Source organism: Anomalospiza imberbis, chromosome 4 (assembly GCF_031753505.1).
Source record: "Anomalospiza imberbis isolate Cuckoo-Finch-1a 21T00152 chromosome 4, ASM3175350v1, whole genome shotgun sequence".
In the NCBI taxonomy this organism is placed as follows: Eukaryota; Metazoa; Chordata; class Aves; order Passeriformes; family Viduidae; genus Anomalospiza; species Anomalospiza imberbis.
In genome coordinates this window covers 42985173-43007781 of record NC_089684.1, presented here as the reverse complement: position 1 = coordinate 43007781, position 22609 = coordinate 42985173, and the positions used below count along the sequence as shown (strand labels likewise).

Below are 22609 nucleotides of genomic sequence, written 5' to 3'. Positions count from 1 at the left end.
CGTATTTTTATTTGTTATACTTTGTCGTCATTAGCACATTTCCAGCAATAGAGATTCTAAAACCAGCTCTATACAAAATGTATTTAGCTGTGGTGCCATCTCAGATTAACCATGTTCTGGGAACAGGGCTGTTCCTTGTAAACCAGCTTTGCATTTTTCTTGCCGGTCCTTAGGGATACACCTCCAGAGCCCTGAACAAGAGTGTTGGGGCGGGGGTATGCATTGAACTACAAATGGGATGCCTGTTTTAGGATCCTGCTCAGAGCTAGAACCATGTGACTTCCAGCTCTTCCCACACAGCAGAGAGTCCCAGAGCTCTTGCTGTAACCTGATTTCCCTGCTGAACACTTCTCCCTTTGGTGCCTGGCAGGTGCTGTGGTTAGTGTGGTCAACACGCATGAGTCACCCACAGGCTGCACCCACGGGTGCCACACTTTCCCACCAAGAGGAGAAATGCATCAGTTGTTGAGAAATATTCACTGCAGAAACAAAAAATACTCAATGCTCTAATGTTTCCCATCACCAGTATGCTCCAGACATACAACAAATGAGGTGCTTTGAAGTACAAATGTTTTATTGCAATATTTTATTATTTACAGTACCGTTCCTTTTGTCCCCGCGTGCAAAAAGTGCACCAAAGTGCAAAGCCATTTTGGTCAGTAAAGCCAAATGATGGCAACTTAACAGAAAAACACGACTGTGCCTCCTCACTGCTGCTGTCCTGCCTCTTCCAGGTCCTGAATACAGAGAAGTTTTCTGCTCTCCCTGGGCATTTGGAACAACCTGGTAATTGTGACTTTGGTCACAAAGGATTGTCAGTTGTTGGTCTGTTCAAGGTGATGCAGGAACAGGAATCTGCAGTCTTTCCTGCAGGACTTTACTCAGGATTCCAGGTTTGTAATGGCATAACAAGACATCTTTGTATGCAGGGCTATTACGTTGCTATCACAATTTTTGATGGAAGTACTGGTTTATTCCCAATTATCTTTCTTGCTGACTCTCTTTGGCTCATTTAAGGTTTTGAGGTTATTTATCTGCTCCCTTAAAAGAGCAAGTATCTCGAGAATGTTACCAGAGCTGCTTCTGGATACTGAAATTGGTCAAGTCTTCTAGAGTTGCACTTAAAAAGTTTTACAGAATACCACAAATTTTATTATGCATTTCCATTTTCTATAAAAATGGTGATTCAAACACCACTGAAGCCTACATTTTCACACACTATCATCTCAAAATAGGACAAATTATACTGGTTACTTCAGGAAGGACCTCTCAATAGAAATTCTCCTTTGGAAAGGGGGGTTGTAACTACAAATTTTATGGAAGACTAGAGAATGGCAGTAATCCAGTGGCTAAATTCAGGTCAATCTTTCCAGCTTTCTAACAAGTTTATTAGCTCGAGAAAGTACTTTGAAAGACAGTTTTCAGACACAATCCCTGCAATTTCCACTGCTGCCAGCATTCCCTTGGGAGGTAAGCAGTGAACTTCTCTGCCTCAGTTATCTCAGTGTACATCAGAGATGTTGTTACTTCTAAAACTAGAGACACCTTCTGTTACAAAGCTCTTGTACAATTGGGAAGCATTTAAGACTCCATTCCAGAAAATAAGTTAAAGGAAATGACACTCCAGTCCTCCAGAGAACATGTAGCAGGGCTGCTGGGGGAAGCTCAGCAGCAGTAGCTGCTGCTGCTCTCCTTACCACATGCCTGAATTACAGTTCAATATTGAGTCCTTGCAACAGCTGCCTCCAATGATTTTGAAATTGCAGCTTCTCAAAAATGGGATGATTGCAGTTCTTGGCAGGTTTGTTCCTGTGAGTCACACTTTTATTCCATGTTTTCACAGGCTTTCCTGTACCACTATTGATAGAAAGCCACCAAAAGCTTTACAGTTGCAGAAAATACCATTTTCACGAAGAAAATGTACTGGATTTATTCCTTAACCTACCATACAAAACACAGTGTTTAGAAACTCTGTAGTGCCTCCCTTGTTGCATTCCTTTGGAATTTAGAGGAGGCAGAGGTCACATGCAATCCACAACGTTGCTGGATCCTTGGCCCACATCCCGGATCTGGCTGCTGAGACAGGAGCACACGGCCACACCCGCCCCTGCCCTGCAGTGTGACACTGAGCCCACGAGTTCCCACCTACAGGAGACAAGAAAAATAAGTTCCTGCCCTGTCTGAGCAACCTGAAAGTATATTCTGTGCCTGAAATTCTATTACACTGCCTAGCTCTTCACTCTGCACAAAAATGCACCCCATTTAGTGCAAAATCAGACTGAAACGAGCAGAAGAATATAGATTGCTACTGAATGAAACGGTGACAAGGAATAGAGAGGAGCAGAGGAGAAGGAGGTGTTTAAATATGTACAAGACTGCCCTAGTGATATAAGCAGCATTGATAGCCATGGATATTACTCAATTATTACCAGGAAACAACACCTAGGCTCCTCCTGCACACTGTTTCTATGCCGCTGTGTTTTCATACAGGCAGATTTCCTTGTCTTACTAGGACAAACAAAACATTTGAAATTACCTGTTCACTACGGGATCAAATGCTTCCACTGTATTCAGGTACACATTGCCATTATGGCCTCCAACTGCAAAAATTTTTCCCATCAGTGTCGCTATGCCAACGCCACCCCTTGGAGTTGTGAGCTCTGCCACGTATTCCCATTTGTTACAGCGTGGGTCAAACCGCTCCACCGAGCTCAGGGGCGAGTTGTCATCAAAGCCACCTGCAAACAACCATCACAGGGTCAGCTTTTGGCACTGCTGGTGCAGGGGATATCCAAGACTGGCATTATCAGATCATTCTCAGCATTCAGGGGGTCCTGTCCAGCACTCTTCTTACCAGAACTTTACAAGCTCTTAAAAAGTAATCTTACAGCTCACCCTCTTCTCACTGCTCAAGCGTCACCCAGAGCAGTAATTTTCTTCTACTCAAGTTGCAAGGAGTCTAATTTTATTATTTTTCTCTCAGAATTCATTGTATTTATAATTTAACAGCTTCCCAATTGGAAGAGAAAGAAACCTTACACCAGCAAAATGATGGTCTCAAACTTATTTTACTTTATGCAAAACACACTCTAGCAGTGTTCTCAGATTACAGCATTGGCAAATATTTGAGTAGGGGAAAAAAATTTCGTATAAGACTTAGTGATGCATTCCTCTTACTGGGAAAACTGTCAGAAGAACATTTTGTTCAAAACCTATTTAAGCACTTACAATAATACCCAAGTCGGAGCTTTTTAAACTATCACTGTGGCACACCATCTTGGCATCTTCCTCTCTCAGGAAAGCAGGTAAATACAAGCTAGCACACAAGACAAGAAGCTGTGGAATAAGTGCAAAAAAAGCTACTGTTGTCTACACTCAGAACACAACTGGAGTTGTCTTTGAAAGCATGTGAACTTAAGAATCTTTTCCCAAAAGGAAACTCAAGAGTAGTGAGTCTTGAGAGGATTTTCTAATAAAGACATATTGTCCTGAACAATTAAATTTCTCCTGAAATGCGAGTTAGGAGCTGCTTTTCATTTCCTTGCTAACGTACCTTCGTTTAAGCATGCCCTGGGTGTGCTTGCCTTTTTCTCCTGCCCAAGAACACCAAGTACATGTCAGCTTTATCTGTTCCTGGCTCCTCTAGCAACAACAGCCTGTTCCAAAGCCAAGCACTTGGCAGCAGCAGCAGCACTACAAAATGCCACATCCCTACTCACCCACAACATACAAGCAGCCGTGGAGCTCACTGACACCATTCCCAGCCCTTCGCTGACCCATCTCTTTTACTTCTATCCACTTATCCAAGTGGGGATCATATTTCTCCACACTGGAAAGAGATGCTACACCATCATTGCCACCCACGGCGTAAACATGGTTCTGGAAAACAGTTGTACAAAGATTATTTGTGATGTAGTTGCCTTTATTCAGCTTTTCATTAGCAGTGTTAAAATTATACGAAAACGTGGTTTATCCACTTTCATTTAAGAATTCCAACAACAGATTTAATTATCTAACATAAATGCTATCTCTTCCAATGAAAGAAGCGCAGCAGTTTTGTAGTGTTGCATCTATTTTTCAGAGCACGAGGGGACTGAAGTAGAGCATGCTTTTGGTACCTTTAAACACAGTGACCATGACAAACCAGTCAGCTGAGCGAGATAGGAAGCACTATCCACGTCATTAGAATGATACTCCTCCCAGTACCTCAAATACTGTTGAAACAGTTCAATTTGCTGTGAGTATTATCCTAAGTATCCTCACTTTTTGCACAGGAATTTGATGACTAGAAGTGCTCAGACCCACCAGCTGCATTTTGTTTCAGACCTTGTGTTCTGCCTTGTGAACGCAGCTCTGAAAAGCAGGTGGGCTCCCCAGCAGTGACTCACCACCAGGGCTACGGAGCCGACACCTCCGCGGGGAGTGTTCATGGAAGCCACGGCGCTCCAGCGATCCGAGTCAATGTCGTAGCGCTCCACGTCGCTGAAGCATGTGTTGTCATCCAAGCCCCCGATGGCGTAAATGGGGCCGCCCAGGGACGCCAGGGCGATGCCTCTCCTAGGGAACCACAGCAGCAACACCTCAGTGCAAGTCCTTAACCAGAGGAAGCCACACTGCAAGTGCCATGGTACATGAATGGCACCTGTTTCAAACTAGGGGGAAAGAGTAATGGGAGTTTTAAAAGTGACGTTTATAGTAAATAATGTCACTGGCCCTCTGCACACCTGTGTCCTTTTGACTGAATGTCAACTCTAAGGCCAAGTCCTCCGCTCACATACCTGGATACACGACAATGTCCTAGATATGATTTCTCTATTTTATTAAATCTGAAGAAAACCTACTGGTTTTAACTTTGTTGGTATAGCTGGCTGCTACCAATTGAGAATGACTGGGGGTGATACTAATACATATTAAAAGACAAACCTGTGCTAGATATTAAATAGCTGAATTCTAGCAAGATTTAACTGGAGTTTCTTCCATTCTGGTCTTTTTTAATTGAGTGTTAAAATGGTTGTCAGATTTGTTTTTAATAAATCTACCAATACAATCAGTATTATAAAATTGAAAGTATGGTCTAGAATGTGAGCATTAAGTTTCTGCTTTAACCACCAAGCGAGGTAAATTACCATGTTACTGACAACATTCCTGTCTCATTAAAGAGGGAAGGTTCAGAGATACCGAGGCAGGAGCAAGGGAGGCACAATCTTTCTACAGAACAAATATTGTGGCAATATCCTGGCCTTATCTTAAATTGCCTCAGCAGATAACACAGACACCACTTCACCATTTTTCTCCACTAAGTATTCCAAGACCTCCATGAATGGGAGGAGTGGAGCTGAGAGGTAGGCAAGGCACAGCAGCCCTTTCATTTACCTGGGTATACAGTAATAAATGTCACAGAAATCTAGGGCTGATTGTTGCTGAGATTATGCCCTGGGGTGGTGGCAGGATGGAGGAAGTAGAGAAAGCCACTTTTAAGAGTCTGGGTCTTCTACTTTAGCTAGGTCACAGGTACAAATAGCTTTCGGATTTAAGCCATACTTATTATTTCACTCCTACTCATATGTGATGCTTTGAAAAACAACAAACAACACAAGAGAATGGAGAATTAGTGACATTGATTTAAATAACAGCAGAAAAAATGGTTACAGATCTGTGAGTCCAGTAACTCCTTAAAAGAATCTTAAATGTCAAGGCAAAAAAGAGTCCTCAATCTGACTTTCAGATTGTGTGCTTCTGGCCTTTTGTGTGAAAAACATAGGCAGCTATTTGTTTCCTGGTGTAGTATTTGATTTTTTTTATTTTCACTATGAAGTATTTCACTTCTCATGGTATGCTGGCAGTTATCTCACTCATTCCTAAAAAGAGCAAAAACCCACAGACCCAGTTCATCAGTTCCAAGTTGTTTATTGGGCACAGCAGAAAGGCCCTGGATACCAGAATGCAAGCATAGCTGCAGTAGAAGATGTCCCTGGTCCAGAAGCCACCTCCTCCAAAAAAAGAACAGAAGGGTGATACATTCATAGCATAAAGCTCCAAAATATGGGAAAGAAATTCCTAGAAATAGAACAGTTTGTAAACCCCCCAAAAAAGCAGGACAGACAGAATGTTTTTCAGCATCAGCAAGAAAAGGTACACCACAGACTAGGACTTGGAGTGTGGGACACATATACCTCTTTGTGTTCATTGATGCCTTCATCATCCACTTGTTTGTGAGAGGATCAAATACTTCCATGCTTCCTAAGTGTTCATTTCCATCATGTCCACCTACTGCGTAGACTTTACCTGAACACACAGACATCTTTTAAAACAGAGTTTGCTTGGCAACATTTCAGTTTTCATTTATATAATATCCCTGCCTATGTGGAGACAGGTCAAATAAATGTTAAAGTTTTAAAATGTTTTCAGTATCAGAGTTTTATATGCTGTACTCAACCAGGAATCTATTCTAATGTGAAGTTTTATACAAACCTTGAGATTATGTAAAAAAAAAACCTTCCTATAATTTAAGTACTGCAGGTCAAATCAGTTCAGACACATGTACCAGACTCTCCAGATTTTATATGAAGAAAAATTATCTTTGTTCTGCTGCAGCAACGAGGGGCTGCTAAGCACAAGAGAAAGCTACATTATTTGTGCTAAACTGCTCTGGACTGCACAGATCTGTTTTCAGACGAGGGAGACCCAAAAATAAAGCTAGGTCTGCTCTTGGAAGAGCTATGGTCTTAGTAACAGGATGGATTTAAGTAGGAAGGGAGCCAGTACGAGTACTAGCAAATTCTGGGTGACTGCTGTGTAAGGCCATTTCTTTATAAATGAATTTTTAAAAAGTAAATACCTATTTAAGGCCAGAAGTTCAGTTGGGCTGGGAGAAACCTTTAGAGGTCATCTAGTCCAGACCCTCTGCAATAAGCAGGGACATTTTCATTTTCAGGTTGCTTATAGCACCATCCAGTCTGACCTTGAACACTTCCAGTGATGGGACATTTATCACCTCTCTGGGCAACCTCTTCCAGGTTTTCACCAATCTCACTGTAAAAAACTTCTACATGATACCTTGTTTAAATCTACCCTCTCTTAGTTTAAAACCATAACCTCTTGTCCTATTACAACAGGCTCCACTAAAAAGCACGTCTTCATCTTTCTGGTAAGCTCCATTTAAAGTACAGAAAGGATACTTTCCAAGGTCTCTTTCCAAGTCTGAACAGCCCAATTCTGTCAGTTCGCAGTAATGTTTTTTCCATAAGCACAGTCTCAGATTGGCTCAGGACCAAACACTCCTTCAAACTGAAGACTAGCCAACAATGAAGCAATTAGTTTACTTCTTGTACAGCTAGTAAAAGTACCAACTCAGCAAAAGGAGCAAACAAGTCCCTTTTGCCTGGGGTTGCTTGAAAAGGGTTACTGACCTCCCACAGAGATCACACCCACATGCCTCCTCCTGCTGTTCATTTCAGGGCCAAAGAACCAGCTGTTCTTACTGATGGAGTAACACTCGATGCTGCGGAAGGGGTCACCTGATCCACCTCTGCCACCGACACAGAACAGCACACCTGGAGAACACAAAACACATTTCCAGAGAACTAGCAGGAGGATGGGCAAAAACAGTTGTATAGCAGAGTAAACTGAAAATTACATAGTTCGGGGGAAGTTGTATTTCACTTCAAGAAGCACAGTCATTGCCCTTCATAACTGGGTACTGGATTTTGACCTTTGCTTGACATACTGCTACGTCCAATCTATACTCTTGTAAAAACAATGCCTATTTTAAATATGCTTTTTGTGATTTGGCTTAAGGAGATAGATCCATTGTTTGTTAAATATAACAATGTATAAATTATGATATGCAGTCAACATTCATCACTCACTTTTGGTGTAGGTTAGTCAAAGACTTTAAAAGTTAGCTCAACCCTCAACACCAAAAGATAACTGTCCACTGTTTTCAGTACAGCTCTGAACAGATTGCCTGGTCATAACATACATAACAGCTCTGGTTTTAATACAGATAGAGGTAAAATGGAAAAATTATTAATGCTTTAAAGAAAGAAAATGACTGCTAAAGTTCTGCTAGGAAAATGCAGCACATTACCCAAATACCAGAAGTACATAATGGCTTTCCCAATTTTGCATTAAGTCATGAACAACCCTCAATATCAAGCTATACCTGTTTGATATCAAGACACCTGCACAGATGTGCTGCTTTTTCTCCATACCACTCCCTACTGGGTAACCAGACACACATTTAATTACCAGCAGTCTGCTTCCTTGGTGTTGTGCGAATGGAGTACTCAAAGTCAGGCACTGCCCTGCTGCTCAGGTGAAGGTGGTAGTTCCTTGCTTCATCCAGCAAATCCCTACATTTTAGATTCTGCTTGACAATCTCTTCCTTTGCCACAACACCCATAAGGAAACAAATGGGCAAGAGAGGCAGCCGTACCTGACACAGAAATGAACACAGTTGGAGAAAGTGGCTGAACTGCTGAGTGTCACCATGCAGCGCTGCACATGCAGCAGCCAGCAGCTGCAGAGCCAGCTGGCAGCCCCATGCTCCTCAATAAGGGGAGCAGCTCTCAGAGTTGCTCCAGAAAACAGCGATATGAACAGTTCTTTTCGGTGATAATGTTTGCTAAAACCAGTTGCGTTTCAGTCACAGTGGAGAAGTGCCCCTTGGCCCAGGCTGCGCTGAGGAAAGAGACAAGCTGCTGCCCATGCTGCACCTGCACCTGCCCAGTGTGATGCAGGCAGCACCTGCGGCTTTGCCAGGGCTTTATCAGGTTAGTCTGCTGTTGGGTATGAATCTTCAGCTCACTGCTATGCCAGTAGAAGAGGGCTTGTGCTAAAATGGTTCATTTTCTTTGGGTGGCAAGTCAAAAAGGAAACACTTAGTCACCATGAATTAAGTATCTATAAAGGAGGTATTGCTAGTACAGTAAAACCTTTCTTTAAGGCAGACTTGTCAGACTTCAAGCTTAAAAAAAAAGCAATAAATATTGACAGCTAATTGTTTCCTTCTTTAAATCCTTTATGCAATTTATTTTAGCAAACCTTTCATCTTTCTTTTTAAGACAGTGCAGAATACAAAGTACAATCAGAGGCAAAGGTGGGACAGATGTTAGTGAGGGGAGCTGAAGCAAATCTCCACCTGACTTCCTAAGGTTTGGAGTCAACATTGTCAAGCAGCTCTCAGTTGGCTCAACCAGCAATGGTGCAGAAGTCCAGTACCTCCAGTGCTTCTCAGAACAGCAGGATGGGGCTGTTATAGCACTGACAAGCATCTTTGTCCTGAAGCAAGCACATGTCTCTACCTGCTCTTCCTCACCTCCTTGCTTTCAGTCCCACTTCTTCCTTTATTTTGGCCCAGCTTATTTGAGGATACTTTAAAGCACCACTGTAGCCCTGCTGATAGGCTCCTAAGGTTAGTGACGTGGTAAGAACTCCAGGCTGTTAAATTCAGAACCTCATACAAATTCAAGTTCAAATTCAAAACAATGAAACCCATAAGGCTGAATATGACATAGATAATCACTGTCTAGAAGCCCAGGCATGTCTTCTGCTAGCAGTAATGTCCAAGTCAACTCATGTCTCCATATGCTCTGGCAAATAGCCAATATTTACAAGAAGGGGCTTACTTTTTCTTTGCTTGAATCTAGACTCTGGTTTCCATCAACAGAATACAACTGGTAATCTCTAGCATCTGCTAGCAAAACTGGGCAATAAATATAAATTTCTTTTAAAAAATCTTTAATTATATTGCCTGCAAGTTTAAGTATAGCATAGTAAAGAAGGGGTTTTTGTACCAAAAACCTCATGCTAGTCTAGATGGAACTGAAGGTTTTTGGAAGACAGCTAATAGACCATTGTGATCTTTTCCTAGGAAATGTGAAAAATTATTCATGAAGACAATGACAGCAGCACCTCAGTGGACCTCTCCTTACTCACATAATGCCAATATTATCAATGCAGCCAAATGCAAAATAATCAAGTTGGAGTTCAGTGACAACTAAAACTGCCCAGCCAATCCTACCTGCTAAGACTGATTATAAGGAATGTTTTGCAGCACATGGTATGCAAATTCTTTCCAGTACAGGCTCTCCACACCTGTCTCAAATACTGTGACACAACTTGATGTAACATATCTCTCTTAGTTTCCTTTCTTAGCCATGTAAGAAAACTCAACAGCTTTTCCTCCTTTCTTAAGTACAAATATATAACAACAAGGACAGCAAGCATATCAGGCTGTAAGAGTGGCAAGCCAAGTGAAGTGATGGATTTATATTCTCTCTGTTTTGTGTCAGTATAAAATATTTCTGCTCAACCACAGATGTAGCTTTTTGTTGGTTCCCCACCTACCAGCCATAAGCATAAAGTGAGTACTCTTCTCTCTACAGAAACAGAAGAATATCACTTCTCCCCAATATTCAAGCACTCTAACTTGCTTCCACTGTCAACTCCCAAACCTTAATACCAGATGAGGCACCAAAACCTAAGAACATTTTTCACCTTGAGATCTACCCAGGTACAAAGAGCTGATTACACAACTAAACCAGTGATGAGACAGGGACTTGGTGCCTCAGTCTGCCCTACCTGTGCAAGGATCTCATCCAGCCACATAGTGTGATGCTGTGGATTGGCCAGCAGCCACTTGATAGCAGCACTGTAAACTTGCTTTTCATTTTCAATATTCAGGTCACTGGAGGACAGGAGTTTATGGAGATGCTGTGGTGACACACTCACAAAGTCCTCGCACTCCATCACTTCTGTGAAATGTTCACAAGCAAACTGATCAGCCATGTCCATCAAGTCGATGCGGTTGTGGCTCTCGGCAAACGCCCTGACTGCCAGGCAGTTGGAGGGGTGGAAGTGCAGCTTCATGTATTCACAGCAGGCCTTTGCCACCAGTTCTACCTGCAGGATGCAGGCAGCATACAGGAGGGGCTGCACATTATCCACCGTCAGCGTGAGCCGCGAGGAGTATGCGAACTTCACCAGGTCCTCGATGGCATCGCCATCAAAGTCCCTGATCTCGATCAGCTTCTGCTTGGCTTCAGCCATTTCCGAAAGAAACATGGCTCGGAAGTATGGGATAACGCAAGCTAGCACCAGTTTGTGGCATGAGATTAGCTTTGAACCAACCTGAAAAAAGAACAAAAAAAAACCCCAGTGTTTTACTGGAACGTCAATTTCGGCTGTGAAAGCAGGAACAGTGAAGCTGAAATAAGAATTCTGGACTCCATATATTTTGTCCACACAAATTAACCCCATTTGTCCTGTATTTCTGACATTACATCCAAGTATCCTAAGGAGTAGCTTGGCCATGCAAGTAGAGTAAAGCTGTAACACAGGTAAGCAATTGCAGTGATGCACTGAACTTGCCTTTCTTTAAAAGCCTTATGAAATGTCCTTAGAAATATTCTAGATGCATCTTGGAGACAGGAGGAGACTGCTAGACACTTGTTTTATATGCACTCAGAGAATTTAAGGGGGGCAAATTAGAAAGGGACATTTTTAGACTACTTAATTTAGATTTCTGGACTTTTACTACTGTTGAAGAATTGATGTTTATAGAAGTAAATTCATGTAAAAACACAAGAATAACAGCTATTCCAGGGGTTATTATAAGTTAGCAATCACTTCAATATTTTTAGAATGTTTACCCACAAAAGACAGTGTACTCCCCATAAAGAAAAAGTATTTCTCAAAATTCTGATCAGAAAATGTAAAATAAGCTTTTCAGGTACAAAATTATAGAATTCCACTACATTAAAAAAGAATCTAAGTATTAAAGGTAAATGAACAATCCACCTCTTATTTGTGTTCCAGGAGTGCTTTCTTACAGCCTTTGTCACTCTGCACTAACCTAAAGGGATGGCTGGCTGACATAAGCAACCAGTTTACCTGATTACATGTTCATTTTCAGATGAAAGTGTTACAGAGAGCTGTTGTGCATTTAAGAAAATAAAAATATACTAAATTATAATGGATATTTTGGGGTTTTTTTCACTCTGATTCAATACTCAGTTGCTCTTACCTTTTTAAAGAGTATGATCAACACAAGTGTAACCTACCTGGTGAGTAGTGAGCTGACTACAGAGAGCAAACACACAAGAGTATGCAGATTAAAAAAGAGGAAAAGATGGATTGTTCAGTGTGATTACTTCAGATCATCCCAGAAGGAACAATTCAGACCTACCAAATGAACAAAAAGCAAACCACCAGGAGAAAAGCACATGGTATTCATCTGCCACTCTCCACCTTCTAACAGCCTTCTAAGACTGTTCATACGACAGCAGCAGGAGAGTAGGTGAAATTTCAGAATTTAACTTTTGGAGCAGAGGGAGTCTTCCTGTGTGCTCCCATAGCTTATCACTGTTACACCATCAGCACTCCAACTTACTACAGTACTGATACAGAAAGATGCTACCAGTGGTCTGCTGTACCAGGGAAAGCTCCCAGGCCATTCTTACCCTCAGACACTTTAATTCTGCCCATCATCCCACTCTCTAATTAAACCTTTCTTTTGAATTAAGTGGCTTTACTATGTTACCCAAATCTGTTTTATTTTAAATTACAGAATGGTTTGGGTTGGAAGGGACCTTACAGGTTATCTCATTCCACCCCCTGCCATGGGCAGGGAGACCTTCCACCAGTTATATAGCATGGTCTTGCTATTTTGAAATTAGAGTTCCCCTCCAGTTACTATCATAGCTTAAGAGCCAGCAGTTAAAACAATAATTGGTCTGACAAAAGCAATGCTCACTAACTAAGGTCACACAAAAGCAGAAAGTTCCATAGAGATCTGATTATTCTTACAACATGAGTGAGGCCTGAGCACTACAGGAAGAAATATATATCAAGCCCCCCTGAAAATTCTAATTCAAGTACATAGTTAGTAGTTACTTGAAAATCCCTCATTTAGGAAGCCATACAATAAGATGTATATCCACAGGTTGCTCTAGCCTTCACTGGAGGCCAAGTCATGTCATCTAACATTCTTAAGTAACCAAAATAGCTCCACACAGATCATACAAATGAACACTAATACAAGCCTAACTTAGGGAAAGTTAAACTGCAGCCCTAGTAAAGTGTTTTTTCCAAGGCAAGTTTCTGTAGCAGGAATATGCATTGAACTACGTTTATAAAATAAGAATTTCTGCCTTTTTTTTCCTTTCCAAGGGTAGGTGGAAAGGAAGGAAAGTAAGAATGAGGTCAACAAGAAAAGGGATAAGGAGGGTTGGTAACACCAGGGACATATATCTGTCAAGGATTTTCCCTGTTCATATCTAACAGTCAAAGTAGCAGGCTAACAACCTCTCCTAATGGCATCTGTCATTCATTCTTGGTTTAGGAACTGTGCTTCATCACCATTCCTTAAATAATTATCTTGAACTAGTAAGTTGTTTAGCTAAGCAATACTTAATATTCAAAGGTGCTGGCACCAACATCTATGCATGCTAAATACAAATTTATTGTCATCAAGATATAAGTAATATACAGCTGAGTTACAAGTAATGCCTTAAAGCAATGCTATGCAAGAATCATAAAATTTGCTTCCTCTCTCTCTTTACTCTTTGATCAGCTGTAGAACACAACTGTTGGGGTTTTTTTTCTTTCTTTCTTTGAAGAATGCTGGAAGTTAGATTTGTTCCAGAAATCTTGTTTGATGAAAAGAATTTAGCAAAACAACACAAAATGCAGATATGGAGGTAAAATTGGGGATGAAAGTATATTGAGAAAAAAAGAGGTTACAAGTAGCTGGAATCGCACAGTAATTAGTGACCAACTGTGGGAACTTGCTGAGAAGGCAAGTTGGATGAGCTCAAAATTGTGTACTTCCTCTCTCAGACTGTCAATATTTTAGGTGTTTAAATTTCAGCTGTAAACTTCCGAAATAAGGAAAAAAAACCTAGCATCTCTAGAGATGTCTCAGACCCAAGTGGTTCTGTTGTTTCCACACCCCTGCCAATATTCACAGCCAACTCCCAACACAGTTATCTGCAGCTTAATCTTCAGACTGATACATGCAATGGATATGTGACAAGTATCACCTTCAGTGTAACATCACAGAGCTCTCCAGCTTCAAAGAAGTGAAGAAGAGAGCTGTGAAAATCTTTCCAAGCCTCATTTGCCTCAAACACAAAGACATCCTCATCCCCATCACTGCTGGAAGGCTGAGTTTGCTGCTGCTGCCGCCTTTTTCCCTTTATCAGATGTTGTTTTGCCTGCTCAGGGACCATGGATTCTGAAGCCATTGGCTGTTGCTTCTGTCACTGTATCAATCTTCAAAAACTCCTGCCAAGATAAAATCCAGCCCATCAGGAGTTAGGTCCTAAAATTCAGTTCTGTTCATCTTCCTGTTTAAAAACACACACATAAAAAGAAAACAAGACATTAGGTAATGCTAGTACGTAACACTTCAATTACATTATAACACTACCTATAATCTTACTTGGGGAAGGTTAGAGATGAAGGGACCAAAAAAGAGACCCACAGCTAAGAATCCTATGTGGGTACCTTTAGGAAAAGCCATTATTTATGAACTTGTTGTCCACATTTCTTGATAAAGACATGAAAAAGAAAAGGCAAATATGTACCACAGAATCATAGAATTGTTTGGGTTGGAAAGGAACTTAAAAGATTATACAGTTCCAGCCTTCCATTAGACCATGTTGCTCAGAGCCCCATCCATCCTGGCCTTGAATACTTCCAGGGATGGGGCATTTGCAGCTTCTCTGGGAACCATTTTCCAGTGTCGCACCACCCTCGCAGCAAAGATCTTCTTCCTAACATCTAATCCAAATCTCTCCTCTTTTCGTTGGACCTGTTCCCATTTGTCCTATGACCACCTGCCTGTATAAAAAGCAACTCTCCCTGTCTTTCATAAGCCACCTTTAAGTGCTGGAAAGTACTCCAGAGTATACTGAGAAGCAGGACTCTTACACTGACTACCTTTGGTTTCACAGCTTCTTAGTTAATTTACGATGCATTCATTCTTCATTCTATGCTAAGAGTTGACTGCTATAATTCAGGGATTTCTGGTCATGGACTCTGGTGCTGGAGGAAGTGCACTGGCCACAAGAAAAAAAAATTCTTCTGCAATAAAAATTTAAGTCACATGTCTGAGAGCAGTACTGATTTTCCTTTTATGAGACTTTGGAAGTGTCCATGTCTCTTACTAAATTTACAGCTCTTCATGCATCAGTACTGGAGAAAAAGCAGGAAGTGGCCTGAGGCAACTGTACTTGTTCCTGCTGTAGGTCACAGGGTTGCTGCCAGCTCCACATCCTGTGTGGTGACAGAGCTGGTGGCTGCACTGAGATAGGCAGGTTCAAGTGAGATCAAACATGGAATATTTGCCTGTGGTGCTTTAAGCAAGGCAAGTATTCTTCCTTTAAAAGATATGTAAGAGAAAGATCTTACTTCTTCCAAAACTGTGAATTAGCTAAAGATATCATGGATGATGGCATCTTTACACATTTTATAGCAATGAATACTTTTTTCTGCTGAAAACTTAGCTTCATTATGGCAGATCTGACAAATTACTAAGGTATTATTCTAGTTCATTATGATATTTTGGGTCTCAAATTAATTCTCCATTACTGGTACTCATGTTTAACACACCCTTCAAAGAGGTCACTATAGCACTAAGATCTGAAGCTGACAGAGCTTCAGACACAATCTCCTGAGGTTATAAAAATTAACATGGACAAACAAGAGGCAAAAGACTGATGTTGAAATGCTGCACAGAGATGCTGAAAGGCATCATGTAAAGTAAGGTAAGATATAGCATCTCTAGCCAATGCTTGCAGGGAACTCATGCTTATTTTGGTCTTTGACGGACACTTTTGCTTCACCACTCCCTGCTTATTCACATCCAATCATTGCTACAGTGAGTTAAGATGCTGCTTTCAGACAGAACTGCCACTGACTGCTAAGTGAGAGTTCACAGTTCCCAAGTCATAAGGTTTTTCCATCTGACACATGTGCTACATTTATCTTCCTGCTTTAACTGCAGCTCCACAGACTTGCCTCATCTAGTCCGTGTCTCAAGGTAAAAAAGACTGATGTGTACATTTTACCTATTCTGGATATGCCACTGTTAACACCAACATAAAACCCATGAGTCTTAATAAAAAAAATCAGTGCTGTTGGGGTGAATTTTTTTATGCTACAAATGAACTAAGCAATAGTACAAAAGCCAGAGATAACTGATTTTAAGCAACGCTCTTCATATCTCATGCTCATAGAAAATAAAGGTCTTTGAGATGCTCTGAGCTCTTGCCAATAAGAAAAGACACTGAATGCATACTTGGATTTATATATTTGATGCATACTAAGTACCCACTTGATATTGCAGGGGAAGAAACTAGAAATTAACCTAGAGGAAAGCAATGGCGTTACTCACACACACAGCCATAGATAGGAAAATCACATCTATGAGAGAGTGCCCAGTATTATGATATCAAATATGTGTATGGGAACATGAGAACAAGTCAGTTACTGTTCCTCAGGTAAAGAGAAGTTTCTGCAACATGTTAAAAATTAACATGTGTAATATAACCTTCAGAAATATTCAGACAGCAATCGACTGACATACTTCAGCTTTTTTCTGATGGTGGCAGGTAGATTTTTATTCTTCCCCCAAGTCAACAATTCAGAAGCATCCTGTTTCTGTCATACACCTAGGTCATGCAAATATTTTCAGACATCTATCCCCAAATCTTCCACTATTCTTAATTACAGCATCTCACAATTTGAGTGTTCAAACAAATCATCTGCTATGGAAAGTACCAGCTGCAGCCATGTTTCATTTGCCAGAAAATACTGGTTTGGGCTCATCTTTAGCCATAAGCCATTTCTGTTCTCAGATTTTAAACTAAAAAGAAATAATTTTAGTAGCACTTGACTCAAGATACTAAATTCTGAAAATCTGAAGATCACACCAAATTCATGAAGATAAGTGTATTTCAACTCCACAAACCAAGAGAAGAGCCTTGACACATTTACTCCCCAAACCAACAGTAACTCAACAATAACACCCAACTGCGTGAGGTTAGTTTCATCCTGGGTGAATGCCACACACACACAGTCTTTCCTCTCTAGAACAAAACACTGCCATGGCCATTCAGAGCTGCAATAACATGCCCCCTTTTTCACCTTGACAATTAAGTCTTACAGCCTGCATACAGTCTAATATTTTGACGACATTAGGGGAAACGTGACCATCACAGCAAGTGACTGACACTAAGGAAACTAAAGGAAGTACCTCATTCATAACATCATCTATCACTCCTTGTAAACAGCTACTTGACACTTTCCATGAAGAAGTAGCTGTCTGAATAAAATAAAAACCAAACAAAACAAACAAATCCCACACATGTTTACAGCTCACCATCATTTGCTGAGTCAGCAATTTCCTTATTAAAGCTAAATATTTAGAAATACTGATGATGTCTGCTATTCTCAAGAGGGCAGCTGTTCCAGACCCCAACACTGGTCTGTGCTCTGGTCATCAACGCTGGTCCTCAGGCTAGGGACTGAGGATCTCCTCCTAGCTGCTCCTCAAACTTACAAAAACAAGAAAGGATGGGAGGTCAGAGCACAAAAAGCTATCTTACAACTGCTCCAAGTCAGACAACATCTGAATTCAGTAACATCTGAAAGTGACATGATTTTGACTCAGACATTCTAGCTAAATCTTAAACTGAATAAAGTGTAAAATTTCTCAAGTCACATTGAGTACTTAAGTTCAGTAGAGACAAAATACCTCCATTTTGAAGCAGAAAGAAATTGAAGGCAATAGGCAGTGGTAGGACATGAATAACATCGCTCTGTTTTCCCCCATTATGAAATTAAATCCCAGGAATTCTGGCTGACAAGCCAATCTGGACATTGGAGTACATGGCCTCCTTTCCCCTGTGAAGCACCTCGGGAGGAAATGTCCCAGAAAGAAGGGATCATCCTTATTCTTTCTCTGACACATGGGAGGAAATTACTTCAGTGTTATAAAACAAACAAAACCACGATTGCCACTGTAACAAAAACTAGGAAGTGTTCAGATAAGAGGTATTATGATACCTGTAAATCCAACACTCCTTACGGTCAGTGGTACTGAAGCTGGATAAAAGGTGACAGATGTGCAGGAGAAATAAAGGTACAGATGAAGTTTTCCCAAGTATCCTGTGTGTAATTTTGACTACCTACCCCCAAGATGAACTAAAATCACATCATGATCTGTGCAAAGAAGGGTGGTGACCCTCCCTCAAAAACCAAAAAGGCCTTTTAATTGAAAGAGACAAGAAATTTGCCTTTGTACATGTGGCTGTGTAAAACTAACTCGTCTAACAAAGAGCCTAAAATGCTCTCACTGCTACCCACAAGACCAGAACAGCAGAGGCAGCAACAAGATCTTCTCCAGTTTAATCCAGCTAACAGAGAAATTTGAATTGTTGCCTTGTGTTGTGCAAAGAAAACTTGAAGGTTCGGAGAAAGGACAGCTGGCAGAGCTAAGGAAGACACCTTAGGGAGGGAGAGAAGTGGGAAGGGCAGGAGGCAGCTGCAGTGCAAACTGCAGACAAGCAGCAGCTTTGGCAGGGACTGTGCCAGCAGCTGTTTCATTGCTCAGTCTAGCTACAGCTGCACCATCGAGAAGGAACACAGGGGGGAAAAACTCATAAGACAAAATAGTGTAGAAAATCCTCAGTTCTCTCCCATTCTCCCTTCTCATCTTTAACTCTATTAAAGATGATGTGCAAACATTATGCGAAACTGTTCAGATGCCCACACTAATTATATCAAATTAGACAAGGCTGGAAAACATGGCAACGTTCAAATTACATGCTGTACTACAACCCTAAGCCTACTGCACTTTTCAGCAGAAAATTATTTAACAGAAAGAAAAAAAAAAGTCAGAAACCACCCATCTAACCGGTTTAGCTTGTTTAAAACCACCAGGATTGCTTTTGTAGAAACACAGAAAAGTTTCTTAGACAACACTAATTTACAGTTTCTAAATCCTTTCAGCATTTCAAAGGTTCTTTGCAGCAAAAAGTGACATTATTGTTTTGTTTTACTTGTCACACAGATAGCTTAGCAACAGTGAAATGGGTACAGCTGGCACCATCTCTCCTAAGTTTGTATAATGAAAATCCCATCAGGTGCTGCAGACACACAAGCCATGAACAAGGACTGCTCTTCCTTGGAAAAATGCAACAGGAAAGGTGTTTTGTAGAGAATGAAAAACATAGATAAAATTTCATTTTGGAAAAAAATTCTTCCTGGCAGTCCTTTCATGCTGCTTTGAGACAGCTTCTTCCCAGCTCGCTTTGATTCAGTGCTCAGTGAAGTTCTCCTGAGGTGTAATCCCAGTTTCCATGAAACACCAGAAAGGCCACCTGTCTCCTGGGATTTACAGAATGACAAGTTGACAATTTTGCATCATAAAAAAAACCCCAAAACCCTCATATGCCACGATTTATTTATGCTTCACTTTTACTTCAGAACAACCAGCAAAATCACTCAGAAGTCACAAAACAGCAAAGCAGGACTCTGCTTTGAAGATACAGGGGTAACTAAGGCGTGGATTATTTATACAACGTAAACTTGGGAAGGCCCAAGAAATAGAACACAAAATAAAAACCACTGAAAATCAGTGCAATGGGAGCGTAGTGAAGTGCTGATGCATAGATACAAAATTTAACTAGCCTACTACATTCACAAGAAGACAGAACAGTCCCTTACCAAGGAGAGGCACTATGGTCTTCTCTGATAGAGCATATTAAAAATACCAATTGTTTAATAGTCTTCACAGCAGCATTTAGTTCTGCCATTCCTGAGAAGTATTAACAGAGAGTAAAATTATTTCTAAGTCCTTTGGCATCTTCCTTTATCCTGGATATGTAAATCAAGGCATGGTATCCACTAGAGCATTCCAGAAATGTAGCCAAACAATGCTTCCCATGCAGACATCAGTCCCTTCCTCCCAGGACTCTCTGCCTTAGCTGCCAACCATCATCACATTCTCTCACTTAGGGCTGAGATTCACAAAACAAACAGCTCAAACTATAAAGCAGTATCACCTTCCTTTTGTCCCAGAGCTGCAAGGCTCCTTCAAAATCTGAAATCAAGAGATGGCAGAGGTAATGCAAGACAAAAGGCTTCACAACCCAAGATGCTACAACCATTGTAGGAAATTATTATTACAAAAATCTGTTTGGTGAAACGTGCTGGGGAAGAACTAAAGCACTGGCTAATGTGATGCTGTGCTGCCTTGCACCAAATTACTGACAGTCATTACACAATGACCCTGTCTTGGTGTGACCACACTGATTACATTTGTCTTTACAAATAAACAGCCAACTACAAAACTGAATGCCAGGCTCCTGACATTGCACTAACAATTCAAAAAATAAATGAAGTTACGAGCACACTGCACAGAAACCCCATGCACAACCTTGCCAGGTAACAACGCAATCACACTTCTTTCACAGCACAAGTGGTTGCACAGATTACAGGGGACTCAGCCCAAACTAACTCAAAAACCTCAGACCACACTGCTTGAAGGTGGCTGAACCTTTTGCAGCTTAACCTCCATTTCCAGCAAAAACATATGAGACACTTCTGTTGTGGTTTCAATGTGACAACACTTGATGAGTTATTTTACTTGTTGTGGTACTTCTCCACGGTGTGATTTGTTTCTTGATTATCTTTGCAGAAACCTTTGCAAACATCACAGAAAGCCAGGTTTCTCTGAGTTTTGTAACGTTGACAAGTGTATGATATACAGGAATGACTAAGGCAAAGGAGGAAACACAGATAAATTTCCCAGTGGCCAGTAAGCAATTGTCTTGAGTGGAGGTGGGAAGGGGGAACCTACCAAAAGAGGAAGAAAAGCCAAGAGCTGAGGGAGCTGTGACATCTTAAATTCTTATTTATTTGAGAAGGGAGAACGCCTGAGGCTCTCCCCAGCAGCAACGGGCAATTTCCTGCTGGTTTTTTTTGGTTTTTTTGTTTGTTTGTTGTTTTTTTTTTTTTTAACACAAATATTTGTTCTGGGTTAAACTAAGTGACTACTCGTTATCCTTTACGAGATGCCTATAGTGAGCTGATTAAGGCACTACCTTTGGCTGTGGTCTCCACATGGAGCAGCCTGAAATGCGGGGACTCCCGGCTCAGGTAATTTTTAATTAACATTTATCTCCCTCTCGGACGCTATGGCTGCCGCATCTCTGTGAACGCCCCCGCAGCACAAGCCCCCCAGTGCCGAGCCCGGGCACGCTGCCGCCTCTGCGCTCTCCAAGCACAGCCCAGCCCCGGTAACCATTTGCACCGATTCCACCTGAATCCCCCCCACACCGGCGCTCGATCTGGCTGCCTGGCTCCGATCGCGGCGATCCCCGTGGGCGAGGACGGAGCCGGGCCGGCCCCGCGGCCCTCCCGGGAACGCCTCTGGCCCGTCGCGACCTAGCGGGGGTGCCCCGGGGGTCGGAGCCCTCGTTGGTGCTGCGAGGAGGGGGAGACCACCACACCGCCCGCCCCGCCGAGCCCGCTCCCGGGACCACTGAGCGGAACCTGAGGGCAGGGGGCGCGTTACATAAGGGCGGGGGAGCCGCCATGGCGGCACGAGGGACGGCGGGGGAAGGGCGCGGGGTGCGACGGAGCCCTCCGGTTGCGGGGGAACGGGAGGTGTGAGGTGAGGGCCGGGGTGAACCCCGCGGTGAACCCCGCGACCAGTGCCCGCCCCACTCACCGGCGCTGCCCCTGCCGCCGCCGCGGGTCCGGCGGAGCACCCGCCGCCCGCCAGGGGGCGCTGGGCGCGCATGCGCCGAGGGGCGGGGGTGGGGTGGGGGCAAGGCAGGGGCCCGGCGGCGCTTCCCGCGCGCCCGGGCGCCCCGATTCCCGGGGGAAGACGGTTCTGGCTTGTGGCGTGTGGGGGAAATAGATTGTGGAGAGCGCCAGTCGCTTGTTTTTTAAAAATCTTAAAAGTTTATTAGTAATAAAACAGTTATAAAAAATAGTAATAGAATTAGAGTAATAAAAATTTGGACAATGAGGATGAGGACACTACGAGACAATAAAAAGCAAAGAATTACGGACATCCGGATGTTTTTGGGCACTGAGCTGCCAAAAACATGCCTTGTGAACCAAGGAATAACCCTTAAAAGCAGCAGCCTGTTGCATATTCATGTACCTCATACATGATGCATAAATTCCTTGCAAATTAAGAATTTTTCTGGTTTTTGTCAACTTCTTCCCCTTAATTCTGGTGGTTCCATAAAGACGGAGAGAAGGTGGAAGAATGTTTGTCTTTTCTGATAAGGAGGCTGTAACTCTTTGTGTCCTGTTGCTGTTATCTCTGTGCGAAGAGTTTCTTGATTATCTTATTGCAGAGTTTCTATTTTAACATTATGTTACAACCTAGAACTATATTTAACACACTACTTAAGAGAATTAATACAGCATAACTTTCTAACATTATACATATAATGTTCATTTTCATATTTGCAAAAAGCCAATCACAAAATACGCATTTTTCGCATAGACTTTCCCGGTCCTTGGCGCATGACAGGGCTGATCTTCAGCGGGAAGCGGAAGCAGGCAGAGCAGCTGCTGA

At 42.0% G+C, this 22609-nt stretch overlaps 1 protein-coding gene across 2 annotated transcripts; it reads right to left on the bottom strand.

Annotated features, from left to right (window-relative positions):
* Positions 1-556: 556 nt before the first annotated feature.
* KLHL8 (kelch like family member 8) lies at positions 557-21841 on the bottom strand. Of its 2 annotated transcripts, XM_068188083.1 has the most exons (10): positions 21746-21837; positions 14046-14351; positions 10585-11133; positions 8251-8437; positions 7410-7553; positions 6174-6285; positions 4389-4557; positions 3720-3879; positions 2537-2738; positions 557-2145 (listed from the first exon to the last, which is right to left on the bottom strand). In XM_068188083.1, exons 2-10 carry the CDS (start codon positions 14247-14249, stop codon positions 2022-2024), a joined length of 1851 nt encoding a protein of 616 aa, XP_068044184.1. In that variant the 5' UTR covers positions 14250-14351; positions 21746-21837; the 3' UTR covers positions 557-2021. The 2 variants fall into 2 exon arrangements, with proteins under 2 accessions (XP_068044184.1, XP_068044186.1); XM_068188085.1 differs by lacking the exon at positions 2537-2738 and having other exon boundaries at positions 21746-21841.
* Positions 21842-22609: the final 768 nt, after the last annotated feature.

Excerpts from the sequence above, each read along its gene's own strand:
- KLHL8 (XM_068188083.1), bottom strand. The coding sequence starts at position 14,249 with ATGGCTTCAGAATCCATGGTCCCTGAGCAGGCAAAACAACATCTGATA. Across the intron at positions 3,880-4,388 it reads TCGGCTCCGTAGCCCTGGTG|AACCATGTTTACGCCGTGGG; the intron begins GTGAGTCACTGC and ends ACTGTTTTCCAG. Across the intron at positions 2,739-3,719 it reads CGGCTGCTTGTATGTTGTGG|GTGGCTTTGATGACAACTCG; the intron begins GTGAGTAGGGAT and ends GGTTGTTTGCAG.